Below are 12,179 nucleotides of genomic sequence, written 5' to 3'. Positions count from 1 at the left end.
GAAATAATCCATGTATCTAGAATTAGATGCTGGTGCTTGTGTGCCCCAGTGCCCAGAAAAGCTAGTGTGACTCATGCAATATGGAAAAGACCAGGGGAAGGTTAGCATCCCAAAATGCAAACATGAGGCTGCTGGAATGAATCCCTCTACCAGCACATTCCTCTTTCATATCTGTTTCTCTCCCAGACTTACAGGGCTTTGGGAGAAGGCTGCCCTCCCTAAATCCAGATACAAAGACCGCTGATCAAACAAGAAATTCCCAAATTTTTCCTACTCAGGAAGTCTTCCAGAAACATTTTCAAGTAGAAAATTCAGTTCCTGCACAATTGAAAATTTCCATGATGAAATTTCAATTGGGGGGGTGGGGGGGAAGTTATCTTCTCTAACCGCTTTCAAGAAACTGCATTCTAAGATTTAATGGATCCTCAGGGCCAAAGTTGAAGATATGAGACTTGAGGTCCCTTGCTTAGTAGTAACTTCGTTGGTGGGTTTTAGGGAGAATGGGGTTTTCAGACTCCATATGAATGTGCCCATGGAGCCCAGGGTCCCCCAATTTGTCAGGTCCGCAGGTTGCCAGCTCCAGAACCCACGCTGCCGTGTTTCCTTCCCAGGGAAAAGGTCAGATCCTAAAGAGCTCATAAACATTTTTAGCTTTTCCTTTCAAAATATTTTCTCTAAATAGTAATTTCAATGTAAATATTATAATGTCAAATTTTGTCATGGAAGGGTGAGCCCTGTTTCTGCCCACCTCTAGGTTTAGGTAAGTTAAAATAGTTCTGTAACTTTCAGATACAAGACCTGCAACAGATTTTGGAGGATATTACTGAAAATGAGAACAAAGCACAGACTCTACGCAACTGGCTGGAAGCTCAGAGTGATCGACTGAGATCTTTACAAACCCCAGCAAGTCTCATCTCTGCACAGAACACATTAGATGATTGCAAGGTAAAGCATTATATGTGTGATATTATTGTAAAAAACATATTTAGGACTTTGCTGAATCCAGACTAAAGAATTGCACAGATTTTAACAGAAAAAATGTAAATAAATTTGCCATTTCCTAGAAGAATACTACAAGGTAATATAATACTACAAGGTTTAATTTTAATTAAAGCATGGTAGGTTCAGGTGATAAAGAGCCAGATCTACTTTTAATGTGAATCACTATTTTATGGTTTTTTTCCTCCAATTGAAGATGCATCTGCTGTTGTTCCATGGTATTTGGAGTGTTGTACAATATTGTAGATCTTATTCTGAGATGCCTCCAAAAGAAGTAGTTCTCAGTTCAGCACAGCCATGGCAAAAGCTATCAATTCCATTAGTTTGAAGAGCTCTGTGGTAGCAGTGTTGTGGAAACTACACAGTCCCATTTGGAAAAATAGCAACTCTCTATACTCCTGCCTAGAATGTAGTCTCTGCACCAGCCTCAAGAATCTGGGTGTACTTCGGTTTTGTTGTGTTTTTCTAGCCATCAGCTCCCTCAAAATGAGTACAGGTGCAGCCAGCTAATAATTGGCCCCTATTACTCTGCCAGTCTGCTGGTTTCATTCAGTACAGTGTTCCCTCTCTATTTTTTAACATGGAATATTTGTTCCTTCATTGCCATGGTTACGTGTCTCTCTCTTGTAGTAGGCTGCTTTTATTGCCTAGAGTGCTCTGTTACAGACCGAGTTACTTGTCTCTCTGAAGCACTCTGAAACGTATCGAGGGGCCAGAACGGAAGAAAGACACAGAGTATCTTTGACTAAAACACTAACCTGCTTTGACTAAACACTAACCTGCTTTGACTAAAACACTAACCTGCAAGGTACAGTGCTAGGATGCAGGTGGCTAGAATATTTCATTAAAATTAATTTGCTCAACAAAAATGAGGTCCAAATTTGGAGACAGTAAGTTGCAGGGGGGAAAGGTCATGGCTTTAGGCATAGTATTATAGGAAAATGTTACGGCCCATTGTGCGTATGGATATTTACTCATGTTGTGAAGAACTTATCGCTGAGCTTTCCCCAGCATGTCAAGAGTAGCTTACAATCTTGCTGATTGTGTTACAGGAGAAGTTATTCTCCCAGGCATCTCTACTGATTTCAGTGGGGTTTCTCCCATGAGAGAAGGCCTCTGACTAAGAGGACAAACTGAAAATAACTTTCTGAAGTTGTTAGGATGTCAGGGATCCTCATATTGCAAAGTCAGTTCCTATCTTACCTTTGTCTGCTGGAGCAGAGGAGGACCTGAATGCTAACCTGTCCAAGGAAAAGTTCAGCTGCATTAATAGAAAAACTTTTTGCATCCAGAGAGGTACAGAGAGGCCTGCATGGTGGCTGAGGAATTAGCTCCTGATGATTTCCTTCCCAAGCATAATGTCCAGTGCTCATGCTGACTAAATGGACTGATTTAGTCCATTTAGCTCAGCCTGCAGGAGGCTGTCTAAAGCAGCCACTGTCATTCTGAATTCCTGTAAAGCTGTTGTTCTGTATCAGAGTTGAAATGGTGGTGGTGTTGCATGACTGAAGAATTACACAGAATTGGTTTTAAAGAAGGAATGTTTATCTAAGCCCTTCACACAGAAGGTTTTCTCTATGGTCTCATTAAAACATCTTGTTTACCTTCCTTTTTTTTTCTTTTTTCATTTAGGAGCTAGAAAATCAACTCGCAACTAAATCCAGAACTCTTGATGAGCTTAAACAGAGTTTGGCTTTGAATGGTAGTGCAGAACAAACCCCAGAAGCTCTGTCTGTCAGTATAGCTGAGCTGTGTGAAATGGTGGACAGCATTGCAAGCCAGGTAAAAGTTTTGTTTGCATTCAGATTTCCTCCAGTACATATTCTTACCACCAGTGTTACTAATCTTCTTCATGGGTTGGCAGGAGCTGGTACTAAAAAGATGCAAAGTATTCCTTACTCTTAGTCTTAACCTTCCTAAGAACTTCCTTTGAAGTCTTTACCATAACGTAAATTAATGTATTTCCAAGGTTGAGAGAGAAAAAAGTCTGATCTTGAAGTAGTTCGAATATGGGGGGAGGAGGGACAGACCCCCATCTGCAGTTTAAGAAAATAAAAAAATAGCACTGCTATTTTCTGTCAAGTTGAAAATGGAAACCTTAAACTCTCTTACTCCATCTGCTTCTCTTTCATACCCTGGTCTTTCGCCCCCATAGTACGCTGGTGGAAGCTGCCTACTCCTGCCCCATTCTCACTGTAGCTTTTCCATCTCCCAGTTACTATTTCATCCACACACCTGGATGGCTTTCACTGTCTTCAAATCCTATGTAGTTTCCAGTTGCTTCAAGGAGAGTCTGGCAGATTGGTTTCCCATGCAAATTGACTCCCCAGCAGTTTGCATTTATAGTTATATTATCTTTATACTTGGAACTGATCTATTTTTATCTAGATGTAGTTGATAGGTGAAGATATTATAATGAGTGCATTTATGGATTTAAATTTGTGATAATAAATAACCATATACTGCAGAGGATTATACGTGGTGCAGTGATTGTGTTTATAGTTAAGATTCCCTTACACTTTCTGTTATAAACACCTTGCTTTTGTTCCTCAAAACTCTGTGAAACCTGAACCCTTTTGCTTGAACTCTTCCACATGAGGTGTCGGTCCAGGATGGGTCTGCTCCTTCTTGTTTTAGGTTTCAACAGAAATGATGTGGCTGTTTCTTACCAAGAAAGCAGAGAAAGTTGTGTGTACATGATGAAAGTTTTTCATTCCGCTGTAAAGCTGGGGATTGAAATTGGCAGGTGCTTTTTTCTTCTTGCAGTCACCATGGGTCATGTTAATTTTAGTATTTTTATGACTTAAGTATCAAACTTACAAACTGCAGAATATTCTTACAGCATAGTTGTCTGCATGTGCAATGAAGCTGAGTGCAGCTTTGTTCCTACAGGTGACTGCTCTCAGCAGAGCCAGGCTGTGATTTCAAATATAGGTCTAAGGAGATGTGATACCTTGATTGTATTGTCCGTAGGTTGATCTCAAGAGTCTGTGGCCCAGAGACATTTCATGAGCATGATGTCTTTCCATCTTCCTTGTGTGGGCAGTAATTAGCTGCAGGCTACAAAAAGCAATTAGAGATTCCTCCCACCTATACCATGATTCAAATGAGAATAGGGATGATTAATCCATCTACTCCTGCATGCCTGGAAGTAGGATACTAGGATACAATGATCCGCGCAGTCTGTTTAGTGTGCACTACGACATAGAAAAGTCTTCATCTTCCGTTGTGTGGATGCATAGTCAGAACTGAAATCTGGCATCTGGCTTTGCCAGGTCCCATGGAGACATGCTTGTTTGCTTGCCTGGTTTTCATGCTCTTCTCAAAGCATCTGGTACTGGCATGACTGAAAATAGATATTGAATTAGATGAATGTTTTGTCTAACCCAGGACATGCCTTAGGTACTTACCTGATGCAGAAGGATAAAAATTACAAATCACACTGAAGAAAGACTGTGGTTTTGTGTTTGCAATGTCTAGGAGTATGTGGCAAATGGAAACCATGCTTGCCCCCCTATGGATTAAACAACTGTAATAATGAAAGAGACATAGAAAACAAAGAGGATATCCATAATTTAATTTTTTATGAGAACCCTGAAGTTCCTAGACTGCGATTCAGGTGGGCCTGCATTATTAGAGCACAATGGCACAAGAGGGATGATAGCTCTCCAGAGTATTGTAGTAGTGTTGTCTTCCATACAAAACAATTTCTGTTCACATTTTCATTAAAAGGAAACTTGATCTCTGGATCAAACTATCTGCTTCCTAAGAAGGTTAAGGCTCTCAACTTCTTCCCACTTATCCGCAGGTTGATTTTGGCAGGAAGGAATAAGCAGTTCATTATTTCAGTACTTTTTACTTTTGAGGGCATTCTGGAGTTGTGGCTGACAGAATAGTGCTACCTTGAACCGGTTAAATTTTAATTTCCAGCAAATTCTTATCCTTCACTCCAAATACTGTTTACTGCTTGGTTTGAAGCCTACACAATTCCTTACCAAGTAGGAAAATACTCCAACTTGTGAAATTCTTGTGGATTGTCATGGAGTGAGCACTGAGCTTAGATTTTTCAGTCCATTTAAAGGTGATTTTTATGTCAGGACTACCCAAGAAATAGTAACAAAAGCGGTTCGTTTGCAGGTTGCACAGTTAAAGACCTCAATGCAGTCCATACTGGAGCAGTGGAGAGTATATGACAAAGTTTATGCAGAAGTCAGCCTGATGACGACAAGATATTTGTACTGCATAGACCAGTGCAAACCTTCTCTGGTGTCATTGGAAGCTTTGAAAAACCAGGTCAAAACTCTCCAGGTAAATCTACTGAAGCTGTCTTATTTCTGTACTTTCTTCTGTGCCTTTAAACAAATAAACAAACAAACTCCACTGAAAACAAGACAGAAAAATTTATCTGAGCAACTTCCTCTTTATTATAGTGCCATTGAAGTCAGTGGAATATGTTCTTTTTTTACCTGCAGAGGCACTGAGGACTATTTTTAGAGTTCTTACTTTATTTAGCACATAAGTTCAGCTTTGGTGTCCTTTAGGTACCAAGGTTGAAGAGAGAAGTGCAGGTCAGCTGCTACCATGTCTGCCTTACTGTGGGCTAGCAGAGCCTCCATCTTGGATTGCAAAGATCCCTTGACATTTTAGTCTTCTGCATGTGCTGGAAGGCATCCCCATATGAAGCACCAAGTCCTCATGCTCCCTTGCACATGTGCACTCCCTTGGACATGTGCACTCCAGCACCATCCCTCATGCTAATGTCTACTCAGTCCGTATCTAATCCACATGGACAGCAGGAAGTTTGGCTGAAAATACAGCTGGCAAAGGAAAACCTAATGCCATCGCTACATGTGTTCGCCTAAAGGTTACTCACCATTCAGGTGAAAGATGTTGGTTCTTGACTCATTGGTTGAAAGGAAATTTGCCCCCCTTCGCTTGCGCTTCCCAGAGAAATGCCCTGCCATAAGGCTGTAGGATAACCTGGAAGGAGATGCCTGTGCATCGATGCTGGGACTCTGCAGAAATGAAGGAGACCTGGGAGAAAATTGGCAAAGGGACCATGTCTCTAAGTCTGTGATTTGAACACTCCGCTTGGGGTACTGTGTCCCAGCCGCTGTGCCAGTGACCACTGACACATTTTGCATTAAAGCATTATTTGCATTAAAGCATCTTTCCACATATAAACAGCACTGGAGTCAAGGTCCAGGACCCAGGATTCCCCTTACCAAAAGCTGTAGCTTGGGTTGGGTGGGTGCAGCAGCCCTGGATCAGAGCAGGGGGATCCCTGAACCTGGCGTTTCTGATTCCTCCAGCGCAAAGTCAACTGTTCAGTCGCCCTCCAGAGAGCTGGAGTTTCCTGCGCAGCCTCTGAATGAGGCTGGGCATAAATGCCAGGCGTAAATGCTCTGGATTGTCCTGCTGCTCTGCTTGGCTGTTACAGAGCCTAAGTGGAGCATTTTACATTTTACTTGGCTATTACAGTGCCTAAGTGGGGCAGTCAGGCTGGCCCCAGGTATGAACGTTTTACAGATATGGCTAAAATGACCTTACCTGGGTTTAAACGAGTGTTGAAAAGCTGTGTAAACACTCCCTGTTTCGGTGTAAGGAAGGCCTATTTTGGTTTATTTTCAAGTTATATCAGAAGTGATGCAGGACAGACTGAGGCTGTGAATCCTGGGTATGTGTCTCTTGGCTGTAAAGCCTGCATAAGCGCTTTCCACCCTCACCTGGCGACACATAATAAATGGAAGGAACTGGGCACCTTCTTACCTCCTTCCTTCCATCACCCTCTTTATTTTTAATCTGGATCAGTTCACGGTTAGGATCCATGGCAGGGTTCTGCAATTGCCTGTATCAGGAGGGGGAACACGCAGCCAGGAACAGGAGTTTTCGAGCCAACTTTACTGCCAGTAGAAATTTCCCTGAAACAGTGGCTTAAAATAAAAACATCTTTGGTTTCTAGTGAATTAATTTAATCAGTTCAAGGCTGTGGGTTTGTTAAATGAGCTGTTTCTTTAAGAGCAAATAAATTACCTCAGTATAAAATAGGCCCCCTGAATGATATTTTAACTTGGACGATTTCACCTCTCTTTTAGCTTCCTAATTTTTAGGATCACGTGTTACATTTTTCACAAACATTTTAATCTGTGCTGCAAACGTGTGGCATTATTGCTACCCTATCCCTACCAATCTATAGGGGAAGCTATACTTAGGTCATTTATCTCCACAACTAATTGCAATAATCCTTTTTGCAGTCTCTTCAAGATGAATCAGAGAACAGTGAAGAAAGTTGGGCCAAGCTCCAGGCTGCTGCCAGTAACCTGAAGAAAAACTGCTCCCCGTCCTTTGCAGAGATAATTGAACAGAAGTGCACGGAGGCACACACTAGGTAAGCTTGCGAAAAAGACCCCTAGTTATTAGTATTTAGAAAAACAAAATAGTTGCTGAGACAGGACTTGAATGTCTGTCAGATTTTAAAATCTATATTAATATGACTTATCTGTCTAAGGGTACCTGTGTGAGAAGTAGCTGATACTACCTTTTTTGTGACGGATCACAGGGCACAAAATGGTGCTGTGTCAGCGGGCTTTCAGTAATATGGGTAGGAATGCAAAGAAACTCCCACAGGAATCCCACACCAGATCATATTCTGGAGGAGAATCTACTAGGAAAATGCTCTTATCCTTTGATATGTTGGCAGGTGGAACTCGGTAAACGAAGACATCACAGATCAACTGCGGGCAGCGCAAGCGACCCTGCAGCTTTGGGAGCCCTTTGATACTTTATGCACTGAGGCAGCAGCCAAGTTACAACAGCACAAAGAGCAGTGCACTCAGCTCTTGGATGCTCACATGCCCGAGGATAACATGATAGAAGCCCTGAAGCAGAGGATACAGGATATAAAGGTACAGGAATATGTTTCTGCTGCCTGGTACAAACCAGGATTTATTTTTGAGAAACAAATCAAAAGAACACCTTCTTCTCCACTCATCCCCCAAATCCAGTCAGTGGAAAACATAAAACCTGTGGTTTTTTTCCATTAACAGGCATGTTTGTATTTCCTTTAAATACTTTGACCCAATCCTGAGACCAAACCAAACTAGAGTTGGCATAGGATGAGAAGAGGGCAGAAGGGAGCAATCATATTCCATCTCTGCCCCTTTCTGCTCTATACAAAGAATCAGGCCTGTGTTGGAAGGAATCATTAAACCAAAAATTATTTACTTTATGGGGCACTGCTTGGGAAGAGAGATAATATCTACTAGAACAATAGCTGGGGAAAAAAGACCAGTTTTCCAGAACACAAGACCGTCTTGAGGTCTTCTACAGTCTTCAAATTGGTTTTATTTGGTTTGGGTACTTTTTTTGGCCTGGTCTGATAAATTCACAGATTTTTGAGCTCATTAGATTATTCTAAATGCTTCTGACTGTAGGCAGATTAGATCTCATGCTGAGACCACAGGGTACATTTGACTCTTTCAGGCAGCAAAGGTGTCATTAGGTTCTGACATTTTTTGTTTCTTCCGACTGCAATAAAGAAATATAATAATCCTTATTTCAGGACAGAGCAATGATTCATCACACTTTATGAACCTCTAGCCACGTATTGGAAGAAGTCCAAAGTACTCCATTTTGCATGTGGCCAATTAAGAAACTTTATATTATGGGAAAGAGAGCTCGTATATTTCTTCCTGTGTCAGAAACAACTGACAGCAGCAAAGCTTAGACCAAAACATTTTCACTTTCTTCTGATCTATTAATGGCCATGACATAAATTCATCAATATGTCAGCAAAAAGGCATCACATTTTCTGGAAATTTTTGGAAAGAGTTTTGCACTTACTAAGCAAGGCATGACCACTAGAGTACTGTTAGCACTGTAGATCCTGTCCTGGTATGTGTGGATAGGACACATGGAATTTACTGTGGTTTTTTGAAAGTGGTGAGTTAGAAGAATGGGGATCAGTGATTCAGCATATGAGTTACATGTATTTGAAAACTGTATTTTAATCTTTTCCTCTAGTATATATTAGGAAAGATTGTGTTTTTATGGAACTCTGTCGCCACAGTAAACAGAAATAAAGTCCTATAGAGAGAGTAAGAAATCAAAATGCGTTATGCACTAAATGGCTGAAGTGGCAGTTTCCAAATATGATCCATTCCAAAGACAGTGGTCAGGAACTAAGAGCCATTTTGCTTTTTAGGGAAACATGTCTGCTCTTTGCTATCAATCAGAAGTCTTTGTTCATTACTCACAGAAAAGACAATATACAGTGGCAAATTCCAGGGGGTTTAATGGCTAAAAGTAAATGACAGTTGTCCAGGTCAAAAAAATAATCAGGTACATTGAACGAGTATAAAATGACTCCCTTTGTTCTTGTACTGCCTTTAGAGTTTAATTTTATAGCATCATTTCTGTAGTAAAGGGGAACAAATAAAACCAAAACCATAGTCCTCAGTCACTAAGGGATCCAAAGTGCTGGTATGTTTGTAACATAATAGCATTTCTTATCTGCAGCGTGGGCCAGTTTCTCCATCTGCTAGTGTAAATCCATTCTGTACAGAGGGATATTCTGATTTCTCTCCCTAATCTCCTCTGTAGCAGTAGTATCCCACTGCCTGAAGTCACTGGTGTTCCACTGAACTTTGAACTGTGCCTTTCCCAACACTAGAGTCAATGGATGCAGTTCCCATTATCCTCTGAGTAAAAGACTGAAGCTTTCACCATAGCTGAATTTGGCTCCTGGAGGAGATCAACAAAAAGAGCTTAGTTACAGCAACAAAAGATACTAAATGAAAGTGGCACGTGAATGACGATCTGATTCATTTGATGATTTTTTTTTTCTTCCCCCTTCTCTCATCAGAATTTACAGCATGGCCTGCAAAACATAACAGGATGCCGTACCCAGATTTCTTTGCTGGCTGATAAGATAAAACAGCAGGCTGGGACAGCTGCAAAAGCCGTTCTGTTGGAGAAGCTGCAGCCACTCCAGAGAGCATCCTATTTGGAAAAGATGTTGCAGAGGAAGTTAGATGAATTTGAGGTATTTTTCTGAATATTAAATTAGCTGTCAGTGTGAGGTAACTTCTTCACTAGAGCCCTGTGTGAGCTACGTTCTTCACTAGAGCGCTGTAGTTCTTGAATGGAAATGAAATTTCAATAAAATAAAACTTGACAGTATGATCAACTATGTAAAGAAATAATACACGAAGCTAGAGGAACAGATGAAGGAAGGGTTTCACCCTTCTTACCTTCTTGTGTTGCTCTAACAAGCCTTTGTAAGTGGAATATTACAGTCAAGCAGTACGGGACACTCAGATGATTAAAGGTTAGGAAATGTGTTTTTGTTCTATGAACTTCGAAGTAAGTTGTAAACTTTTCCAGCTCTTCCTTGGAAAAAAACTAAGGGCTTCAGTTTGCTTTGATAAGAGTGCCTAATGTACCTAAAACCAAAAGAAAACTGTAGTCATTTGATGTCATTTTGAAGACCAGATTCACATCCCTGTTCAGGCAGAGTAGGGGGGGACCTGGATCCAGGTTTCCCCATATGATGCTCTGCTCACAGGAGTGCTGGGGGATTGGCTTCCCTTCTGCACAGGTATTCCAGAGAAAACTTCCAAGCAAATGTACTGCTGTATATTTACTGATGTAAAACTAGTCTGTTCCTGTGAAAAAGTCTGGTTTCAGTGAATTGTTCTGTTCTAAAGTAAACCCAAATTCATCAAGAAATTTTCAGCCAGCTCTATTTATGACTCCATCTACCAGCACAGTTCAATGGCTGGAAGCCAGGCATCTTTGTGAAGATAACAGATTTCTCATATTCCCTGTGAACTTCTCGATCCATGAAAAGTTTCATTTCTGGGTAGTGATTTTCTCTGGTGTAACCCTGTAGCATTACCACAGAACTGTCTCTCTCCCCACACCAATTTTTGCCATTCATTCCTTATAAAAATATTGCTGTTTCAGTGTTCTTAGAGATGTGGAGCTTAATTCTTGCAAGAAAAAAAGCTTCCCCAGTGCTCTTTTCCCTGACCCAAAGAAACCAACCTAGTGAATAAAAAAGTTGAATTCCAGCCCTAGTTATTTCTCTCCACAGAGCTCATGTAATCTGTACAGCCTTGGCTGTAGGCACAGCGGAGCAGGCCCTGTGTGTAGCTCAAAGGAAGCTCATTTTCACAAGTTTCTTCCCTTTGATAAACTAAGTTTTGGCTTTCCAATTGCGCAATAAATCAAACAGCCCAAAGCTACAAAAAGGTATTGCAGATGCCCTATTCCTTCCATATGTATATGAATCTCTAAATTCAGGAGATTCAGTTTCTGGCTTTCTGCTTTGGCTTAAATTTTCCCCTTATCCAGTGCAAAAACTGAAAAAGTTCAGTTAGTGAGTTATAAATACATTGGAATTTGGATTTAACATATGGTTGTTTTCCTGATGATAGTGCTTATTGCTCCTTTTTGTATACCAAATACGTGTATTAAATCATAATTAACGTAAATATGCAATATTCACCCTAGTTCAATCTTTTACAACTGGAGGATTTCAATAACTGCCTTGAAACGCTGGAGGGTCATGTCAAGAATTGCACAGATGCCTTTGATAGTCTCTGTCTAGAGGGAGAAACAGACAACTCAGAATTGCTCATGGTATGTTTGGATTCCCAATTACAAAGAGATATATAGTCAGAATTTAAGTGTCTGTAGGATACCAGCTCTTGCCTACTTCAAGAAACTCTTTGTGTCTTAAGTATCATAGTTATACCGCTTCCATCAGAGTAACTGTAATCTCATCCAAAACACAAAAAGCAATGATTTAAGTTGGTAAAAACTCTAGATATGCATTGCAGGCCAAATGCCTGCATGAGGGTGAGGAAGATCACATAGATTTGGGGTTGATGGGAGATCTTTTTCCCCAGCTTTGCTCTGGAGCTACCCTGTTGCCCTCAATGTAGGGTACAAAGTAAATCTGCAAGCACCACCTCTTGAGTATCTGTCCAGTACTGTTGGAAAAGTGGGCCCCATGTAAGGGAATTGTGACTTTTTTGTTTCCTATATTCTTTAAAGTTAACACAAAAATTTTGGGGTTTTTTGGGTTAGCATTTTGGGTGCATAACATTCAGATACTTCCTACAGAAGAGGCTTCTGTATTTCTTTGAAATGAAAGAAAGGCAGTATTTTTTGCA

General features: G+C 40.8%; 1 protein-coding gene across 1 annotated transcript in view; it reads left to right on the top strand.

The window, feature by feature from the left end:
* The window catches only part of SYNE2 (spectrin repeat containing nuclear envelope protein 2), a 198,884-nt gene that overhangs the window by 141,531 nt on the left and 45,174 nt on the right, over positions 1–12,179 (top strand). The window contains exons 86-92 of the mRNA XM_072863909.1: positions 790–945; positions 2,632–2,781; positions 5,137–5,307; positions 7,254–7,387; positions 7,700–7,904; positions 9,863–10,042; positions 11,515–11,643. Coding sequence (XP_072720010.1) covers positions 790–945; positions 2,632–2,781; positions 5,137–5,307; positions 7,254–7,387; positions 7,700–7,904; positions 9,863–10,042; positions 11,515–11,643 — 1,125 coding nt within the window. The remainder of the gene's footprint in view (positions 1–789; positions 946–2,631; positions 2,782–5,136; positions 5,308–7,253; positions 7,388–7,699; positions 7,905–9,862; positions 10,043–11,514; positions 11,644–12,179) is intronic.

Source organism: Ciconia boyciana, chromosome 6 (assembly GCF_034638445.1).
Source record: "Ciconia boyciana chromosome 6, ASM3463844v1, whole genome shotgun sequence".
In the NCBI taxonomy this organism is placed as follows: Eukaryota; Metazoa; Chordata; class Aves; order Ciconiiformes; family Ciconiidae; genus Ciconia; species Ciconia boyciana.
The sequence above is the reverse complement of the archived record's forward strand: the minus strand, read 5'-3'. Positions and strand labels throughout refer to the sequence as shown.